At 44.0% G+C, this 18,803-nt stretch overlaps 1 protein-coding gene across 1 annotated transcript in view; it reads left to right on the forward strand.

Annotated features, from left to right (window-relative positions):
* The window catches only part of LOC138261292 (relaxin receptor 1-like), a 682,359-nt gene that overhangs the window by 528,173 nt on the left and 135,383 nt on the right, over positions 1–18,803 (forward strand). The window contains exon 10 of the mRNA XM_069210109.1: positions 9,034–9,105. Coding sequence (XP_069066210.1) covers positions 9,034–9,105 — 72 coding nt within the window. The remainder of the gene's footprint in view (positions 1–9,033; positions 9,106–18,803) is intronic.

Genomic DNA, 18,803 nt, shown 5'->3' on the forward strand with positions numbered 1-18,803 from the left:
TGCTATATTAGAAGGACTTATAAACTACAAATAACAAAAAGGAGTTATGTGACTAAAGCAGAAACCCACTGAGCTACATAAAATGCAAATCAGTAATCTGCATGTTACGTGTTGTGCTTTACAGCCCACACATTAACCCTCTGTGCTACTTTATGAAGAGACAAACCCTGATCTTTCCAGCACGTACATTAACTGCAAGAGTTATCTTGCAGTTATTAGTATCCGCTGAAAGTTGGTGGCACCCAAAGATCTCCGCGCGCCGCTCTTACCTCACCTGTCACGACTGACCTGCCTGCTCTATCCTCCCCAGAGCACATATGGTGTCCTTCAAGGCAGCGCCTAGTCTAGTGCACCACTGTAAACCCGTCCCTGAGAGGGAGGATGAAGGATTGCCTGGTAATTTAAAAACAAGCGCTTGGTGGAGTGCCATTTTTTATGTTGGTTGATGCTCCACAGAGAATCCTCCTCCAGAATTACCCTCTGTTATTGACAAAATTATATCAAGTCTATGATTTTCTTAACCAATAGAAAATTCTCCAACCAGAGGATATACCACTCACTTCACAATAAGCAGATTTATAATTAACACCCAGCTCTAAATTGTTCATGAGACCACTGGGATCTTCCTTGGTAATTAGAAAGAAGCTGCCACTCTGTTTAGCTGTACCCTTAGCAGGTGACTCCATGCCAGTAGAGAAGCAGTGCCCAGTCCTGGATTTTTGTATAATAATTTAAAGATTTCTTGGATTTATGATCCTAACTGATGCTGGTTGTTCCAATTGAACTATTGCAATGACTGTAAAAGAAAAGCCCAGGACTGGAGCATTGCACCCTTGAAGATTCCAAGTCATCTGGTGAAAATATTTATTTGGTCTCAAGATCCTAAAATCATTTGTAATCCCAGCGCAGTCTGCATTTGATGGTGCTCATGAACCTGTAAGGTTGGTACCTAAGATCTATGCTTACCTTATCCAGGAGAAACCTGTTGGGATGATGAGCACAACCTTCTTCAGGACCGCTCTGCCAGCCAGGGAAAGTCAGGAAAGTGAGGCCAGGAAAAGGTGCCAATAATTAAAAATTCCAAGGTCTTCCGCACATTATAAGAGAAGAAAAGCATTTGCAATGCAATGGGTCTCGTGTTTGCTCGAGTTAGAGCTTTTAGCGTTGTAAATTCCTAACTAAACTTTTCTTGCCACTTAAATTGAAAATGAAGCAGTTAAAATAAGTGAGCAGATTCAAAGTGTTATGGTGGACATGAGCGCGAAGGAAAGACACAAACAGAAAAAGAAGTTTGCTCACAGTCGAACGTATCACCAATCGTGCAACTATCCATGCAACAGGAGCAGTCTGCAAGGCGGTAACAAAATCACCCCAAGGAGGGACAAACATAAAGCATTTACCAATGATAACAAAGGATTTTTTAAAGGCAAGCCCACGAACGAGTGAAAGTGCGGTGGGCATAGTTAAAAGCCCACAATACTTACAACAGGCCAAAGGGCTTGCACGCATGACCTAAAAAATATGGCACCCAAAGAGAGGAAAATGAGCTTAAAAAAGCTTGCCACAGTTAAAAAATACATTAAAAACAAAGTACAAGACACGAACCACTAGGACAGAGGAGTACTCAACAAGAAACAAGTGACTGAACTTTAAGAGGGCTTAGAGCACGACAAGGATGAACCACGTAAAGCATTGAAATGAACACCCCATTACCATCTAATTCGCCTTTTATAGGATACATCACCTCCGTCTCCTGTGTGATCCCAGATATGCTTCCAGTTAGTGATGTTACTTTGTGAAAATACAGTACAAACAGCATTGATTCCATATAATCAGGGCCACTGGAAAAATGCAATTTTGCGCCTGTGGCATTTTCTGTATCCTTACGGATTTGCCGCATTTACCACATAATCCATCATCTGCTGCTTAACCTACAGATTTTGAGAAAAAAAATGTTTTCTAGCTCTATTAGATCAAATGTTACTAAAAGTGCGGCAACACGTGAGAAAGACCCTTTGTAAAACTTGAATTGTCCCTTTTCTGTGTTTATTGTGTATTTTGGTTTTAAACTGGTACAAATTAAGTGAAACCTTTGCTCAGAACGTGTTATACTGCATAAAAATGACAACATAGGAAGTAATCCTATCACAAAATGTGGTGCATTATGCCACATAATTTGAATTTTCTTGTCGCATAATTTAGCAAATCCTGCTGCATAATTTGGTCCTCCTCTGCTGCATAATCCCAGTGGCCCTGCCTATTATAGGGAAAGGATGCTACCCTAAATTTTAACCATGTGATATAGCATGTGTCAGAAGTAATTGCATCTAGCTGCTGCAAAAAACCTACGCTGCATGTTGGTAAACCCTGTCTACAAACACCATCTATCAAGTAATTTGGTGAAGAAAGCACCCTCATGACACCAAACCGCTCACCCACCACAACAGCGAGGAGGACAGATGAGCAGGCGCGGGGCAGCTACTGAATCACTGTCAGATCCCCTGATAGAGCTGAGGAATAGAGGTGAGGCGGAGGAGGGCGTGATGTGTCAGAGCCCTTGAGACGAGGATGCAACATGACAAAATCATTCAACATACTGTAATGATGACTGTGTAAAGTTTACTTGTCTTGGTCACAAGAGTCCTTTTTGTGGGGTTGACTGTCTTGGTTAGATAGAAATGGCATCATCAGCTCCAAAATGTGGTAAATCCAGATCCTGTCCTCTTTGAATCTCCTTTTCAGCACCTGGCACCATATCTGAATCCTTCCTCAGGTATTTAGTCAGTTTTTCTTTCCACCACTTCAGGTGGCTTGACATGTTCTCACCTATCTTGGTGTGAATAGTCCTGCAGCGCACTGGATGATGCTTAGTGATCTGCAAGACTACACCAATTGTTCCATCAGCTGACTTGTGCCAAACTGCCTGAACTTCCAATCACTGTCCCATCAGCATCAATCTCTATTCTTCTTATGAGCAGACATGATAGTATAGGTTTGAGACATGCTCCATATACCAGCTATTGACTGAGCATCACAGACAGGATGGGGCTGGCCTTTCTCCCATTCTGGCATTCTCCTGGTGGGCTGCAGTCTTGAGGGCGGTATTCAGAGTAGAACAGGTTGCTCTGACCCAGCTATGCCAATGGTTTTATTCTAGTGGTGGCCTCCTCAAGGGATGGGCTGGTTTGAATATTTTGGAAGGACTGGTTTTGGCTTCCAGTCAGTCCATAGTTAGGAGATGCCCTCAGACGCAAGGAACAATTTCCTCGGTCTTACAGTGGACATCACATCAGCGTAGTTGTCATGGCATAAGACATCCACGGACCTTCCTCTGGAATCTGATTACATTCCAGAACCCCTACAAGTTTGTGTTTTTGCCACAGTTTGGAGTCTTCACTCGGGCATCTATAACATGATTTATGTCTGCTGCATCTGCTGCTGGTTTGGTCCCACAACTATTGAGAGCATTGTCTCCTTACAACACTGTTAATGTTTGCTCAAGTAATCCAGATCAATTAAAAGAGATTAGGGAAGTTCAAGTAGAAGTTGGATGGAATCTGTTTCTCAAGGGAGAATAGAGAGCACCTTTACACTTGGGCTGTCTGTATGATTGTGTATTCATGGAGATAGTTTCAGGGCAGGGACTAGATTTGGAAGTTCCAGACTTCAAATGGTAAGGATACCTTTCAGAACCTACATATGATGTTCCTTAGTAAACCAGTAAAATACGTCATAGGTTCAGCCACCAGAAACAGTTCCCAGATTTCATGTGGGAAATTAATTGCACTTGATGTAACTTTTATTTCTGCAATTTGTGGAAGTCAAACTTTGCAGATGCACATGCTAGTTAGTTGGGTAATTGCTACAAGATAGAAAGTGATGGTGTTACACCTAAGGTAACCTCCAAAAATCAAGGATCTGGAGGTCTACAAGTAAATAACAGCAGCAGTATCACCAGACTAGAGTCCAGCAAACACATGAAGGCCAAAGCCAGATTGAATGCACCATCCATTCCTCACTTCAGAGAAGATCTAAAGACCTATCTCTTTAACCACTACCTCCTAAATGTGTGACTTGTGGATCATTGAACTATCTGAAGTACCACCTATTTCTCCAGTCCCTGTCTCCCATCGCCTCTTCTCCAGGACTCACCTGCTGTTGTGTCTAACTCACCGTTCACTTACCTCCCTCCCCCTACCATTTCTGTCCTACTCCTGACCTTATCCCACTGTAAACTATCATCACAGCCTGGTTCACCAAACACCGGTACAGCGCACCAGTGCTTTGTAGCTAGGTTTGCATTATATAAATCCACCTACAAGCATATGTGCTTCATTTTTTTTTTTTATGGGAAGATGTTAATATATTTACCAAAAGGCTACACCTGAAAACTACACAGGTTACGCAGATGGCTTTAGAAGGGGAAAAGCAAATTGCATCCTGCAGCGGGGAGGAGTACATCAAACTCCAATCAAGAATTTAATTGAAGGTGAAGGAATCAATTTGAGTTTAATAGAAAACCACACCTGTATTTCTGTAAACTACATGGGCCACAGTTCAGAAGAAAATTATTGTTGGAAGTATTCACATCTCAACCATCATCGATCCTTCAGCTTGTTGCAGATACAGCCCAAAATTCACATTATCCTTCCTTGCCTTTAAACTGCTCAAGAGGAAAACACACTTCTCAAATCCTGTTACTGGTGTCTCAACTAACGTTCTACTGGCTTTTGCCTGGATCCTTTGTAAAAACCCACCGCTAGTCAGTGTTGTCTTATGGCTTACATGTTTCAAGAGTTCCTTCTTACATCTGCATGAAGAGTCTTCTTGGTTAAGGTCATTACTCTAGCGGATGGTTGGGGGCTGTTAAAGGTTGTCAATATGGGGCGGGAGCAAATAGTCATTTGATAATGTCTATGATTTGAGTCAATCCTAAACAAATTTAGCCAATCTCTATCTACACTGCTTGTTCTAGCCCATTACCTACAAACCATTACAATTTCTTTTGTCTGTTTACCAAAATTGCTCATGTCTGTTGCTTGGAGTAACTAGTATCAGCTGTCACTATGCCTGGTCACCATGGCCTCTGAAGGACCACACTTTGTTAAGATGACAAAGTAGGGAATAAGAGTCACCTTGGGGTGTATTGAGTAAGTTTCTTAGACAAAGAACGAGCGCCAGGAGTAGCCAGTGTGTAGAATCCGACTGTTGTTGATGACATTTATAACATGTTTCATAACAAATCAGTGTAGGTACAGTAAGAGAAGAAGAACTACCCTCACAAGAATAAATAAACAAAAAGCTAAAACAAAAATTAAAATAACCAAGACAAGAAAACAAACAAGAGACAGCAATATGTTGGCCATGGTAATGTTACTGGTCTATTTCAACGAACGGATGAAGGCTCTTCTGAATAATATCCTGTGAAGTGTTGCTTCTCTAGACCTCCTGGGGCCTCTTTGGATGCATCAAAATTGAATGTTCAGTTTCCTGTGTAGAAAATGTTACTTGATAATTGGGAACATCAAATCCAAGTGAATTAATCACATGGTAAGACACATTGTTTTGCTGTTTTTCCCTGTACTTAACTACTTTGTTGAGACTCCACCATTTTCTGTGGTTAAGTATAACAAGTATAAGTTGTTCAAACAACTTTGAACTCTGTTGAATATTCAGACTCTCCTTCCCTCACTAGCTCATGTCTCTTCACGTTGACCAGATCCCCCTCTTGTAACTCTCCTTGGCCATCTTCCTATTTTGAATTGAAATCTTTCTTGAAACATTATTTTGCTTCTGAGACACATTTCACTTTGCAAATAGTTTCAAAGAACCCGTGAACTGCTCAGGATTGAAGCCAGTGTTTGGTACAGTGCTGTTCAAGAACTCGCAAGGAGTAAAACTGCTGATGTTGTGCACAATGGCATGGCCAAGTAAGGTTTCCAAAGTATTGCTTAACATTCATGCCTCCCTTTAGTGCCGGTTGCACTCCTTCTGCAAAGATCTTGGTAAATCTCTCCACTAAGCAAGTCATAGTGTGACTATAGAGAGCAAAACTCTTGTGTGTTACTCCTCACTTTGCTAGAAAATTCTCAAGTTATTGAGAAGCAAGCTGAACTCTCTTATCAGTCTTAATGCAAATAGCTAATCCTTCTTTGTGGAAACTCTATTCTAAAAATTTCTAGCATAGAGTCAATGTTGGAGTCTCTAATCCATGTCAACTCAGCCCATCTAGAAAAATAATCAATGAGCACAATGACACGTACCTTCCCTTGGGTTCAGACTTCATAGGTTCCTAAAAATTGATTGCCACTTTCTTCCATGGAGAATCTAGAACAGCAGGTTGCTGTGAAGTTAAACATTGTAATTTCAGTCATTTGTCAGAATTGACACACTGTGAACAGCTCTGCTTAAAAGCTGAAATTAAGTCATCCATATACGGCCACCAAAAACCAACTCTTACCTTTTTTAATAGCGGTTTCACCAACGTGCCCTGAATGGCCATGCCTTGCTGTGCAGTAGTCACTTAATCGACCAAAATAAAATGAACCCCAGAAAGTCAACATAAGATCTAGGAAGTCTGTGAAAAGCAACATGTGAGAAATCAGGCTCTGAGTGTGTGAAGAGAGTTCCACACGGTTAGAAATGGGGTCTTTGGTTGGCAGTCAGGTTACCCCCTGTCCATGCATGGACCCTCATTCTAGTCAGGGCAAAGGAGAAACACACCTGGTTAACCCCCACTCACCCCATTGGTAGCTTGGCATGAGCAGGCAGGCTTAACTCAGAAGCAATGTGTAAATATCTGAACCAACACACACAGTAATACAGTGAAAACACTACAAAATGAACACCACATCTGTTTAGAAAAATGGGCAATATTTATTTAAATCAAACAAGACCAAAATGACACAAATCCAACATACACAAGTTAAAATATGAATTTTCAAAAGAATAAGAGTCTTACTCCATAGAAAACAATGTAAACTTTGGTTTTGCCTGGTTAGCATAAAAAATAAAGCCACATGGGCGAGCGTGCGTCGGAAAAGGCAGCTATTGGTCGATTTCTTTCTTGCAAGGGAGGCTGTGCATTGTTTTCTTCTCCGGTCGGGTCAGTGATGCGTCATTTTTATCCCTCGCAAGAGAGCGATGCGTTGAATTCCGGACAGGGCACCTCAGATCCACGCAGAGTCGGGTTGACTTTGACACTCAGGGGCGTGTGTGGAAAATCCGGTTGCACATGTTAGAAAACCGCGCTGCGTGAGGTTTGCGTCATTATCAGCAGCTGCAAGCAGGTGTTGCACGTCGTTTCTCCAGCTGCGTTACATTGATCTCCCAGCCCCGATGCACGTGGAATGTCAATTTTCAGCCGCAAAGCCGGTGGCGCATCGTTTATCACCCACGTTGCAGATGGTGCGTCGAAAATTTCAGCTCTTGTTCTGCCAACTTCACCTTTCGAGGGCTCAGGGACTGGATAGGGCACCACGTGGTAGGGCAGGAGTCTCAGCAGAGAGTCCAATTGCTGGCAGAGGAAGTTTTTGATGGCCCTGAGACTTCAAAACAGGAGGCAAACTCAGTTCAAGCCTTTGGAGATTCTTCACAAGCAGGAATATACCGCAAACTCCAGTCTTTGTCCCCTTTACCAGGCAGAAGCAGCAACTGCAGGATAGTCCAACAGAGCACAGTTACTGGCAGGGGCAGCTCTTCTCCTTAGCAGAGGTTCCTCTTGGTTCCAGAAGTGATCTAATTTCTAGGGGTTTGGGTCCAATCCTTATACTCCTTTCTGCCTTTGAAGAAGGCATACTTCAAAGGAAAGTCTCTGTTGTTCAAAATATCCTGCCTTGCCCAGGCCAGGCCCCAGTCACACACCAGGGGGTTGGAGACTGCACTGTGAGAGGGCAGGAACAGCCCACTCTCCACTCTAGCACAGATGGCTCATCAGGATATGCAGGCTACACCCCAGCTCCCTTTGTCTCACTGTCTAAAGGGGGTTCACACACAGCCCAACTGTCAAACTGACCCAGACAGGCAATCTACAAACTGGCAGAGTTTAAGCAAGAAAATGCCTACTTTCTAAAAGTGGCATTTTCAATCTAACAATCTAAAAATCAACTTTACTAAAAGATGTATTTTTAAATTGTGAGTTCAGAGACCCCAAACTCCACATTTATATCTGCTCTCAAAGGGAATCTGCACTTTAATGACATTTAAAGGCAGCCCCTATGTAACACTCATCAGTACACGTCCCACCTTTAACATACACTGCACCCTGCCCATGGGGCTACCTAGGGCCTACCTTAGGGGGGCCTTACATGTGTAAAAAGGGAAGGTTTAGGCCTGGCAAGTGGGTATACTTGCCAGGTCGAATTGGCAGTTTAAAACTGCACACACAGACACTGCAGTGGTAGGTCTGAGCTATGTTTACAGGACTACTAATGTGGGTGGCACAACCAGTGCTGCAGGTCCACTAGTAGCATTTGATTTACAGGTTCTGGGCACTTCTAGTGCACTCTACTAGGGACTTACTAGTAAATCAAATATTTCAGTCATGGATAGCTAATTACACATACGTTTTACATAGGAGCACTTGCACTTTAGCACTGGTTAGCAGTGGTAAAGTGCCCAGAGTATCAAAAACAGCAAAAACAGAGTCCGGCACACATCAACAACCTGGGAAGCAGAGGCAAAAAGTTAGGGGAGACCACGCCAAGGATGCCAAGTCTAACACACACCATGATAGTTGCACCAGACAAGGCATGTTTGAAGTGGGGACTTCACTAACTTTACGCACCTCCAGTTTTAGCTGGTCTTTCCCATGCAGCCTTGTCACCCCCCAAACACTGCGTGTGAAGGGTAGGAAGGGTAGTTCCTGAGTGACATTGTGGTTTCCTTAGAAATACGAGAAGATTCTCCTTGACGCCACATACTTTGAACATACAAGTACCTCATGCCATTTCCTATTGGGAATTCCCAGTTTTCTTTGATTTAGTCTGATCATGTTTGTGTCATAGCTCATACCTTCTTTTCTTCCTCCCACAGGGTTCTGCGCAGAAACAAGATTAAAAAGATACAGCCTGGAGCGCTCTCCATGATGACCAGGCTCGTGGAGCTGTAAGTCTTCTTCCTTTTTTTTTCTTTCCTCGTATAGATGATTCCATTATGTTGATTGTTTCATGAGGACTTTCCTTCTAACCCCTTCTTGTCTTTTTCATTTCATTTTTCTCCTTCCATCTTGCTCTTTCCCTTACTTCCTTCTTCCTTTAGTCCTCCCTCCTTCCTTCCTCTCTTCTTACTTCTCTGTCTTCCTTTATTTCCTTTAATCATAATTTTTTTCTCCTTTTCCTTCCATCCAACCTTCCAGGCTGGGACAAAGGTTCAGGCCACTTCAACATTTAAAACCAAAATGGATAGCACATGGGCATTTCCACATTACTGCTTATGGTTTTTGATGTAAAACCCTACCTTTTAATAATTGTATATAAGGTTTTGTGTAAAAAAATACTCCTTAAGACAGATGTTCACAAGGAGAAATGGTAATCTTTCTCCTGAAATTTCACACAATGCATGTATAGCTCTCATACACTGTAGGAAAGTTGTAAAGTATGTCTAAGCATATTATTTTGTACTGGAAGGTTATCCTTCCAGTACAAATCTTATGTCAGACATCACACACACTTGTGCACCGCGGTGCAACGGTGTGTATGTGACACTACGCAGACTAATAAATCTCACGAGTCCACCACAATAATAGGGTCTATCTGGGAGGCCGCTAGCCTTGCAGCAACATGGGTGCTCGTGGTGAAATAGAAGCTGAACAAGCATTTACAATGCAACGGGTCTCGCGTTTGCTCATGTTAGAGCTGAACGCATTGTAAACTCCTAACCCGACTTTTCACCTATCGGGCAAAAGTGCATTTATGTACATAACCCGAAAAAGTGAAATTAACTATGTAAAGTTCTCAACTTCTGCCAAGCAAGATCGCGCTCGTAAATAAGAGAAAAAGAAGTCCACGAGCCCGATGGAAAACAGCGAGCCTCGCATGTTTTCTGTACTTGGTCGCTGCGCTCGAGGAGGGCTAGCTACCGGAAAAGGCATGACGTATGCGTGCCTTCGACTAATGAAAGCAAGCAGATTTTATTAGGCAAGCCCACAAATCAATAAAAAACACTGACGTGAAGTTGACAGGGCTCCGAGCCCTTTTCTAAATACTAAAGCGTCTCGCTGCGATACGCATGCGCAAGCTCGACCCTAAAAATGGCCCAGGAGGCTGGTGCATGAAAAGGAGGTGTTGGTGAATGCTGAACTCCAGCTCAGGCAGGGGTTTGCTAAGCTCCAGGAGATATGTTGGTTGTGTTCTCCCTTGTGTTTTTAACTTGAGCCTCCAGAGTGCTCCCCCTGATGGTGATAAGGTCACAGCCCTAGTGCATGCCAGTTGATTTACCAAGTCAGTACTTTAGTATGTATGTATTTATGTATGTGGTATTTCTATAGCACAAGCCTAGCCAAAAGGCATCAGAGCACACTATGGGGTCAAAGACGGGCATAAAGTCAGTACTTGAAAGGAGAGCTAGGCGGTTTGTGAACGGCTAACGCATTGTGATATAGTGTTCTTTAGAGGTGCTTCTCCAGCTCTTTCCTACATTGGAGCAACATTGGGGCGGCACTGGCTATGGGGATGTTTTTCCAGATCCTGCGTCTGTGGAGAGAAGAGCCTGCTATCTTGTTTCATCTTAGTTACACACTTAGTCGCCAGTCTGAGGATGCCCTAGCTGCAGGTGTGCCAAGAACCACCAGAGATGGTAATTCTGTCTGAAAGGTAGACTATCTGTAAGATGTGCCTCCTGGCACTTATTTAACCACAGCTTCTTGCCAGTAGGTCCATACACTCTGTAGTCATTTAACATCAATTTGAAACCCTGATTACTAAAAACTCATATCATTCAATACACCAAATAAATGTTAATCAATCCAGAAGTGCTGAGGTTTTATACCATATCTGTATTCATTGAAAATAGCAATGTACATAACTGTGCAATGTCATAAGGTGTGAAGTTGTGGATCAAACCATGCAGATGACGCAGTGCACACATATAATATAAAATAATCAAACAAAACAAACACATAAAATACACTGCGAATTTCCCAATGGTATCATATGTAAAATGAATAATAGAGTTAGTCTATTTCATCAAGTTCCTCATTTTTAACAGTTACAGGCCCTCATTCTGACCCTGGCGGTTCTCTACCGCCAGGGCCAACGGGGGCGGGAGCACCGCCGACAGGCCGGCGGTGCTCCCTTGGTCATTCTGACCGCGGCGCTTTGGCCGCGGTCAGAACGGGAAAACCGGCGGTTTCCCGCCGGTTTTCCACTGACCTTAGAATCCTCCAAGGCGGCGCAGCGAGCGCCGCCGAGGGGATTCTGACCCCCCCTACCGCCATCCTGTTCATGGAGGGAAAGCCGCCATGAACAGGATGGCGGTAGGGGGGGGTCGCGGGGCCCCTGGGGGCCCCTGCCGTGCCAATGGCATGGGCACGGCAGGGGCCCCCGTAAGAGGGCCCCGCAAAGTATTTCAGTGTCTGCCTTGCAGACACTGAAATACGCGACGGGTGCAGTAGCACCCGTCGCACCTTCCCACTCCGCCGGCTCGATTACGAGCCGGCATCCTCGTGGGAAGGGAGTTTTTCCCTGGGCTGGCGGGCGGTCTTTTGGAGACCGCCCGCCAGCCCAGGGAAAAACTCATAATACCCTCTGCGGTCTTCAGACCGCGGAGCGGTATAATGGAGGGCGGGATCCTGGCGGGCGGCCTCCGCCGCCCGCCAGGGTCATAATGAGGCCCACAGTCTTTAGACCATGTAGGGAAATAGTGTCGACATTTTGACCTCTCATAATTCATGAGGTCTCATCAGGACGCCATTGTCTACTGTTGACACCTGTATGTTTGAGTAAATGACAATTAGAACCCTCACTGTTCATGGTATAGTAATAGCTATGAATATAACATGCATTCCCACAGCAAATGAAGGAACTGTGATGTGTTAAAATGCAAGCACTCCACAAGTATTCCCACACACAGTGAAGTTCAGATCCATCTCGATAGGTGTGCATGCCAGTAATGCAAAGATATGTAAACCCATTATCCGCAATCCTCACACACCCTCATTTGAGTGTCAACAGCTTTACACATATTATCTTGGTTTCTGTCAAGCTACAGGGACACAAAAGTTGCAAGAAATCCACTTTCCTGAAAGAGTCCAGTTGGCCAGTTTCACGTGGACCTGCACTTGACTCTTTGTGTGGCTTCTGTTAGAGCGAGTGCTGACCTCCAAGTGCTGTTCCTGAGATCCTGGAACTCTTGGCTGGTGTCAGAGTGTACTCCTCCTTCCTAACCCTAAAACCTGGGACTTAGAAACGTTTTAATGGGTTTTTGTGTGGAAAACTGGCAGAAGACTGGGACCAATCTGCCAAGCTGATCTGCCATGGGTGCGTTGCCGGTGAGACTGACTTTTGCTGCAGCTCTCGCTACATTAGCCTCTGCAGCAGCAAATCCAATTCAACAAGCCTGACTGTGACCAGCATTTGATGACTACAGCCTAAGGCCTTGCCCCACTAAAAAAATATGACTTCGAAAAAAGAGTCTTAGTCCAAAGGTAGAAATCTTCACCAGACCCAATGCTGAGCAGCATGTAATCAATGCTGACAGCTTCCAATTCCTGGACTGGACTTTTCCTGGTCTAAGCCTTTCCCATCTTCATCTATGGCTTCACTAAGATCTCGTCCTTTGTCATCCTATCATTGACAACCTTGTCTTCGGAACCGGTGACTGTCTTGCCCCCCTAAGAACTCTACCTTCTCAGACATTTTCTAAGTCAGAAGATAACTCTTTACTGGGACCAACCTGATCCTTATGTCAGAAATGCGCTCTCTTTCACTTAGCCTTAAAACTTACTGTAGTCCTGGTCTAGGATGACCACTTGTCTGCGGTTGGCGCTTTGCTTTTTTTGGCACTATTTTTATTTATAATAATTTTAATGACTCAAATCTCCTCTTCCTTTATTGGATTATTGTTGTTTTTAGGTCAAACTACATTCTATTTCTATAAATTGGACAGATACATGTTTTGTGTTTTCAACTTTTAACCATTGTGGTACTTCCAAATGCTTTACACATTTTCTCAAGTTAAGCCTGTATGCTCTGTGCCATAGTTACCAGGGTTTGAGCTCAGGTTTAAATTACTGAAACATTTACCAGACCTAATAAGAATGGTGTTATTATTACTTGTGGTGGACTACCATTGAACCCAACTAATAATCAGTGTTCTCACATGACTATTTACTGCTTTATCAATGATCTTTCTGATGAATGGTCAGTGAGTGATGGGCCGGTTGTTAGAAAGTTCATTTGGGTCTAGAACAGGTTTTCTTTAGGAATGGGTAGATCTGGCCCACCCTCAGAGCTTCTGAGAAGATGCCTTCATTGAGAGAGGTATTTCAATGGTGTGTGGTGGTGAGGGATCATCCCCCATGAGAAATTTAATTAAGGACGAGGGGAAGACAATGTCTTCATGAGAAGCTGCTTTGAGGAAGTTGAGTATTTGGGTGAGATCTGTAGGAGATAGGGCTTTTAAGGATTGTAGGAATTGATGAGATGGGGTTTGGGTATGAGATGATGCAGCCTTCATGTTGTCTATGTCCTGTCAGATCTTCTGTATTCTTTCACTGGTAAAGAAGTTGATGGCATTGCACCTTTCTGTGGAGTGAGGAATAGATGGGCGTGGCAAGGGGGGTGTTGCGGTAACTGATTGTCTTGAAAAGCATTCTACTTCTGTTGGTGGCCTTGTTGATGTTGTTGGTATAGTACTTTGGCTGATGTGATGAGCTGTACGCACGTTGTGTGGAGGAACTTCAGTATCAATTATTCTGAGTAAAATTTCACCCTCATTTGTGAATGTATTGAAGTTGTAGTATTGTACCAGACTTTGTAACCTTGTAATGAAATCTGTTAAGGATTCACCTGGTTCCTGGCATGCTGAGTTGAAGATGAGGCGTTCTTGATCCAAATCTTTCTTTGTGTTGAAATGGGCACGTAGTGTCTCTTTGGGTTTTTCATACGTCCCTGCGTCCTTTGTTGAAAAGGTCCTGATTAGGCGTTGGCCTTCATGACCACCAGCTGAAGAAGTAGTCATAGCCATTGTTTGTCTCTTTGTTCACCAGCTGCTGCAAGAAATTCATCCACTGACTCCAGCCACTGGTTCTATTTGGGATCCAAAATCTGGGTGCCGGTCTGTGTCACTGGGGGTGGCACTTCAATTCAGGGGTTAGCTTTTCGTGTTCCTTTTCCCCGCCGGCATGATGGTGGAAGGTGCTAGTTGGATGATGCCACAAGGCTGCTCACTACGGTGTTTGTCGTGTGTGTACTTTGTTATGTATTATTTGTCAGCCACTCTTAGGTAGGGATCTTGGGCCAGATGTAACAAGATATGCTTTTGCGATTCTGAAATTGCGAGTCGGTGCGACTCGCAATTTCAGAATCGCAAAAGCATATGCAGAATGGTGTCTCAGACACCTTCTGCGACTCGCTATGGGGTCGCAAAGACCCACCTCATTAATATTCATGAGGTGGGTCGCATTTTGTGACCCCATAGCGAGTCCCTGCACTCACAGGGATGGTGGCCTGCTGTAGTCAGCAGACCTCCATGTCTGTGACTGCTTTTTAAATAAAGCAGTTTTTTTTTTTTTCATTTTGCAACCCGTTTTCCTTAAAGGAAAACGAGTTGCAAAATGAAAAAACTTCCGAAACCATTTGGTTTCGTTTTTTCAGAGTAGGCAGTGGTGCGCTGAAAAAATATTTCTGGCGACATTCACAAAGGGGAAGGGGTCCCATGGGGACCCCTTCCCTTTTGCGAATGTGTTACCACCAGTGTGACACTGTTGGTAACTGCAAGTTGCTTTGCGACCGCATTCGCGGTCACAAAGCAATTCTGAATTGCGATGCGAGTCGCAAATAGGAAGGGAATACCCCTTCCTATTTGCGAGTCGCATTCACAAATTGCGAGTCGGTACCGACTCGCAATTTGTGAATGAGCATCACGTTAGGCCGTTTACATGGCGCAAACTGCGATTTTCGCAGTTTGCACCATGCAAACGGCTTCGTACATCTGGCCCCTTGTGTGTTAGTTGTCTTTTTGTGTTTCAGTGGCGTTTCATATTCCCAGCACACCTCGCTTTGTTGCTTATCCTGCTGGTTTCGCTTTTCTTTCGACTCTGGGAGAGCTCGCTCAGATGTGACTGCTGTATTCTTTCTGGCAGATTCACACTTTCCATGTATAGCTGTTCTGACTTTGATGCCCCCCAGCAACGTATATTCCTTCCAAAAGCCAACTTGGCCTGGTGTCTCTCTGTAGTGTGGCTCTCAGTAGGGTTCAATGAGTTATTCCTGGATTGCCTAATTCCAATATGGCTGCCTCATTGATTTTAGTTAGTTTGTCTCAGGATGCCTGACTTGGAGATGGCCCCCCATAGGCTTCAGTGGACTTTACCTCAACTTGCCTAACTTCGAAATGGCCACCGCTCAGCTGATGCATGCATGGCTTGTCGCTCTGAGAATTTCTGCTTTTCTTTAACTCTGCGTGCAAACTGCAGGTAATTTGTGCTTTCTCAGCAGTGGTACTTTTTTGTGTTAATTGCCTCTTTAGTCTGCATGCGTCATACCCTTGTCGCTAGTGGTCCTGTTCTTAATTGATTTCTCTTCACAGCACTGGCAAGCATAGCACTCTGCATAAAAGACAGCATCTGGTTGTCTGAAATGCAGTACAACATTGAGTGTATCAATGAGGTTGAGGAGGGTGTCCTTCCTTTCTTTGCACTTATGTTGTTTGGGAGGTTGAAATTAACCATCTCTGATGGAAGAGGTAGGGAAGAGATCAGAGAATTCATCAATGAAATCCTTCTTCTGCCTGGGAAGCCTGTAGATTTGGTGGCCTGATTTACAGAGAGTTGGAAATGGCATGTCAACAGTTCCAAGGAGTTGAGTGTTACTTGCTTGCCTAGGGTGCACGACCAGGAGGGCTTCTAGATGACAGCGAGTCCTTCTCCCTTCTTATGTGCACAGTCCACACAATTGATGTTGTAGCCTGTGGGAAGAAGGATGTCTAGGGGAATATTTATCATAGGCTTTGTGTCGCCCTTCCACCATGCAAGCGGACGTAGTGTGACGTAAAACTTAGAAAGAGATTTAACAAGCCACGCAAGGCCACCTTGCATTGCTTAGTAAATCTGGAGTAACGCAAGGCAGCGTAATGCTCTCTCTTGTGTCACTGTGCCCCAGGGAGGCATTCCATGGGTGGAGCCTGGGTGTTCCCATGCATCCACCAGGGATTTTGTCGCATTTCCAGATTTAACATGAGTGTTAGACCAGAGAATGAGTCAAAATACTATGCCTTCCATAGGGTGTTCTTTATTTCTCCTCGTTTTTAACTCTTTCTACGTGTGCTCTGTTCTGCAGCACACGTAGAATGAGGAAAAAGCCTCAAAGGATTGTTTTTGTACAGGAAGGTGTCTCTTCCTGCACAAAAATAATCCTGCCTGCAACACAGACACCCTTGCACCATGTTGCAAGAGTGCCTGCATTGGCGTTAGGCAGCCAAAATGGCGCCAGCGCAAAGAGAGAGCAGGAATGCGCCATATCTTGCCCTCCGCCTTTCATGCAGCGTGGCACAGCAAGGCAACTTGCTGCTTTGTGTTTCATGAATAAATGATAAATATGGCCCCTAGAATCTGTGTGGATGTGGGGGTGAACCATGTTTCTGTGATGAAGAGGGTGTCAACCTGGTGATAGTTGATGAAGTCTGTGATGTCTGGTGCAGAGTGACTGTTAATGAGTCTGAGATGGAATGGGTTTTCTGTAGTTTGATGGTGAGCGGTAGGTGGTGGGATGTGTACAGGGTTGGATCTGTGTGTTGTGTGAATGTTATGTGAGCATTTGGATTGACTAGGTCTGGGTGTGATTGTGCAGGTTGGCAGTATTGGGTGCTGGGGAAGGGACATGATTATATTTTAGCTTGTAAGTTTAGGTGCAACTGGTTCTGGCCCAGTGCCCTTCCTGGACCTAAATCTCTAAACAGGCAATACCCTGGTCTGTGTGCACCCTTTGTTGGGGACGCTCAGGCATTATGACACCCTGAAGAGTTGTTTGAAGTACAGAAAAGGTAGAAAGTGATGTTATTTGTTGTGAAGATTGCTGATTGGGAAATGCAGTGATGTCACTTTCTGTGTAGATGGATGCTGGGAAATAAGGTTATATAGCCTGCCTTTTTTAGGATGGTTTTGGAGGTAAACATTTGGGCACTTGACTTTGTTTGTAGCAAGGTGAGTTTAAACAGGAAAGGCTTAGTCCTGGAGGTGCAGGGGCTTTGAAATTCAGATACAGTATGATACAATAACCAAGACTTACGACCTGCACTCTTGTTATCCAAGCCTTAAAAACCACACTTAGAGTGGATACTGAACTCGAAGGAGTTAGACTTACACCAAATGGGAGGGACCAAGGCAAGAAACTAGCTCTCAATGAGTGAAACTAGGCTGCAAGATGTAAGACTCTGGTTCACTCTCTCCTGGTGTCATTGTACTTTTACGAGTGGGTCATACATCTAATCATTCATTGGACTCAAATGCATGAGAGTCCCACACACTGAAAGAGATGATAAAGTGAGTTGTGAGACTCACGCCCAATGGGAGAGACTGCACCAAGGTGTGTAACTTGCACCCAACAAGTGAGGTCCTTCCCCAAGAAGTAGGATCAGTGAGACAAGCGTTAAGCCTTGGGGCTCACACCAACTTAAAGAGAGAAAGAAAATAGTGCCAACCCTGTAACATTGAGGGCCTGGGTGAGCTATATCCAGTCATGGATGGGGTCCTGTAACAAGCTCTGAGTGGAGCTAGAACATGGTATTATATTCCCTGCTTGGACGTTTTTCCTCTGAAACAATGTTATGTAATCGTCAAGATGTGTTTTTTTGTTACTTGCATCATTAGAAATGCAGTTGATCGTTTATGCCATTAAGGCCCTGCTGATGCGATTGCTTTTGAAGAGTTGAAACCTCACCTTTTTACTGCCTTGGGTGCAAGAAATATCCCTCTTAGCTTAGATGCTGATTTTCTCAGACATTTTAATAGCCTTGGCCTTATTTGAAACACAAATCTTGGCAGCTATCTCTCCTTACTAATGTTGGTTTTTTATGATTGTTCCCACACTTTATTTCCCACGTGTGATATCCCAAGCACTGCGCTGTTGATTCATTTTTTATGTTCTTGTGGCGCTTTATTTATATTTTGTATTCGAAAATGATGTTCAATTTCTCACTCTGCCTCGTTGTTTGTTTTATTTAATTTTATTTTTTTAAATGTATGATCTTAATTATCCTGTGTAACTCTTTTTGGGTTTCACTGTAGTTAAGGTCACAAATTCTAGCGCCACTTAAAGCTCCTAAAAGGACCCCTTCTTTTGTCAGTCCATACCTCACCCTCCCACCTGTGTGTTGTCCTATGAAGTGTGCAGATTCAGATGAGGCCGGTGCCCAAAGGCTGCGTAGTCCTGAATTCACCAGTGGCATAACACGAAACTAGCAATGGCAAAGCCAAGAGGTCTCGCCTGTGTGAGAGCTATTGGCTTGTGCAATGTGTATTAGCCATGTTGTTCACCAGTGTGGCTGCTGTTCAGCATGGATAAAAGTAGTGTGGGGTGGAGTGGGGTAGATTGGGGTAGATTCGAGTGGGGCAGATTGGGGTAGAGTGGAGTAGGGTAGATTGGGGA

This window comes from Pleurodeles waltl, chromosome 2_1 (assembly GCF_031143425.1).
Source record: "Pleurodeles waltl isolate 20211129_DDA chromosome 2_1, aPleWal1.hap1.20221129, whole genome shotgun sequence".
In the NCBI taxonomy this organism is placed as follows: Eukaryota; Metazoa; Chordata; class Amphibia; order Caudata; family Salamandridae; genus Pleurodeles; species Pleurodeles waltl.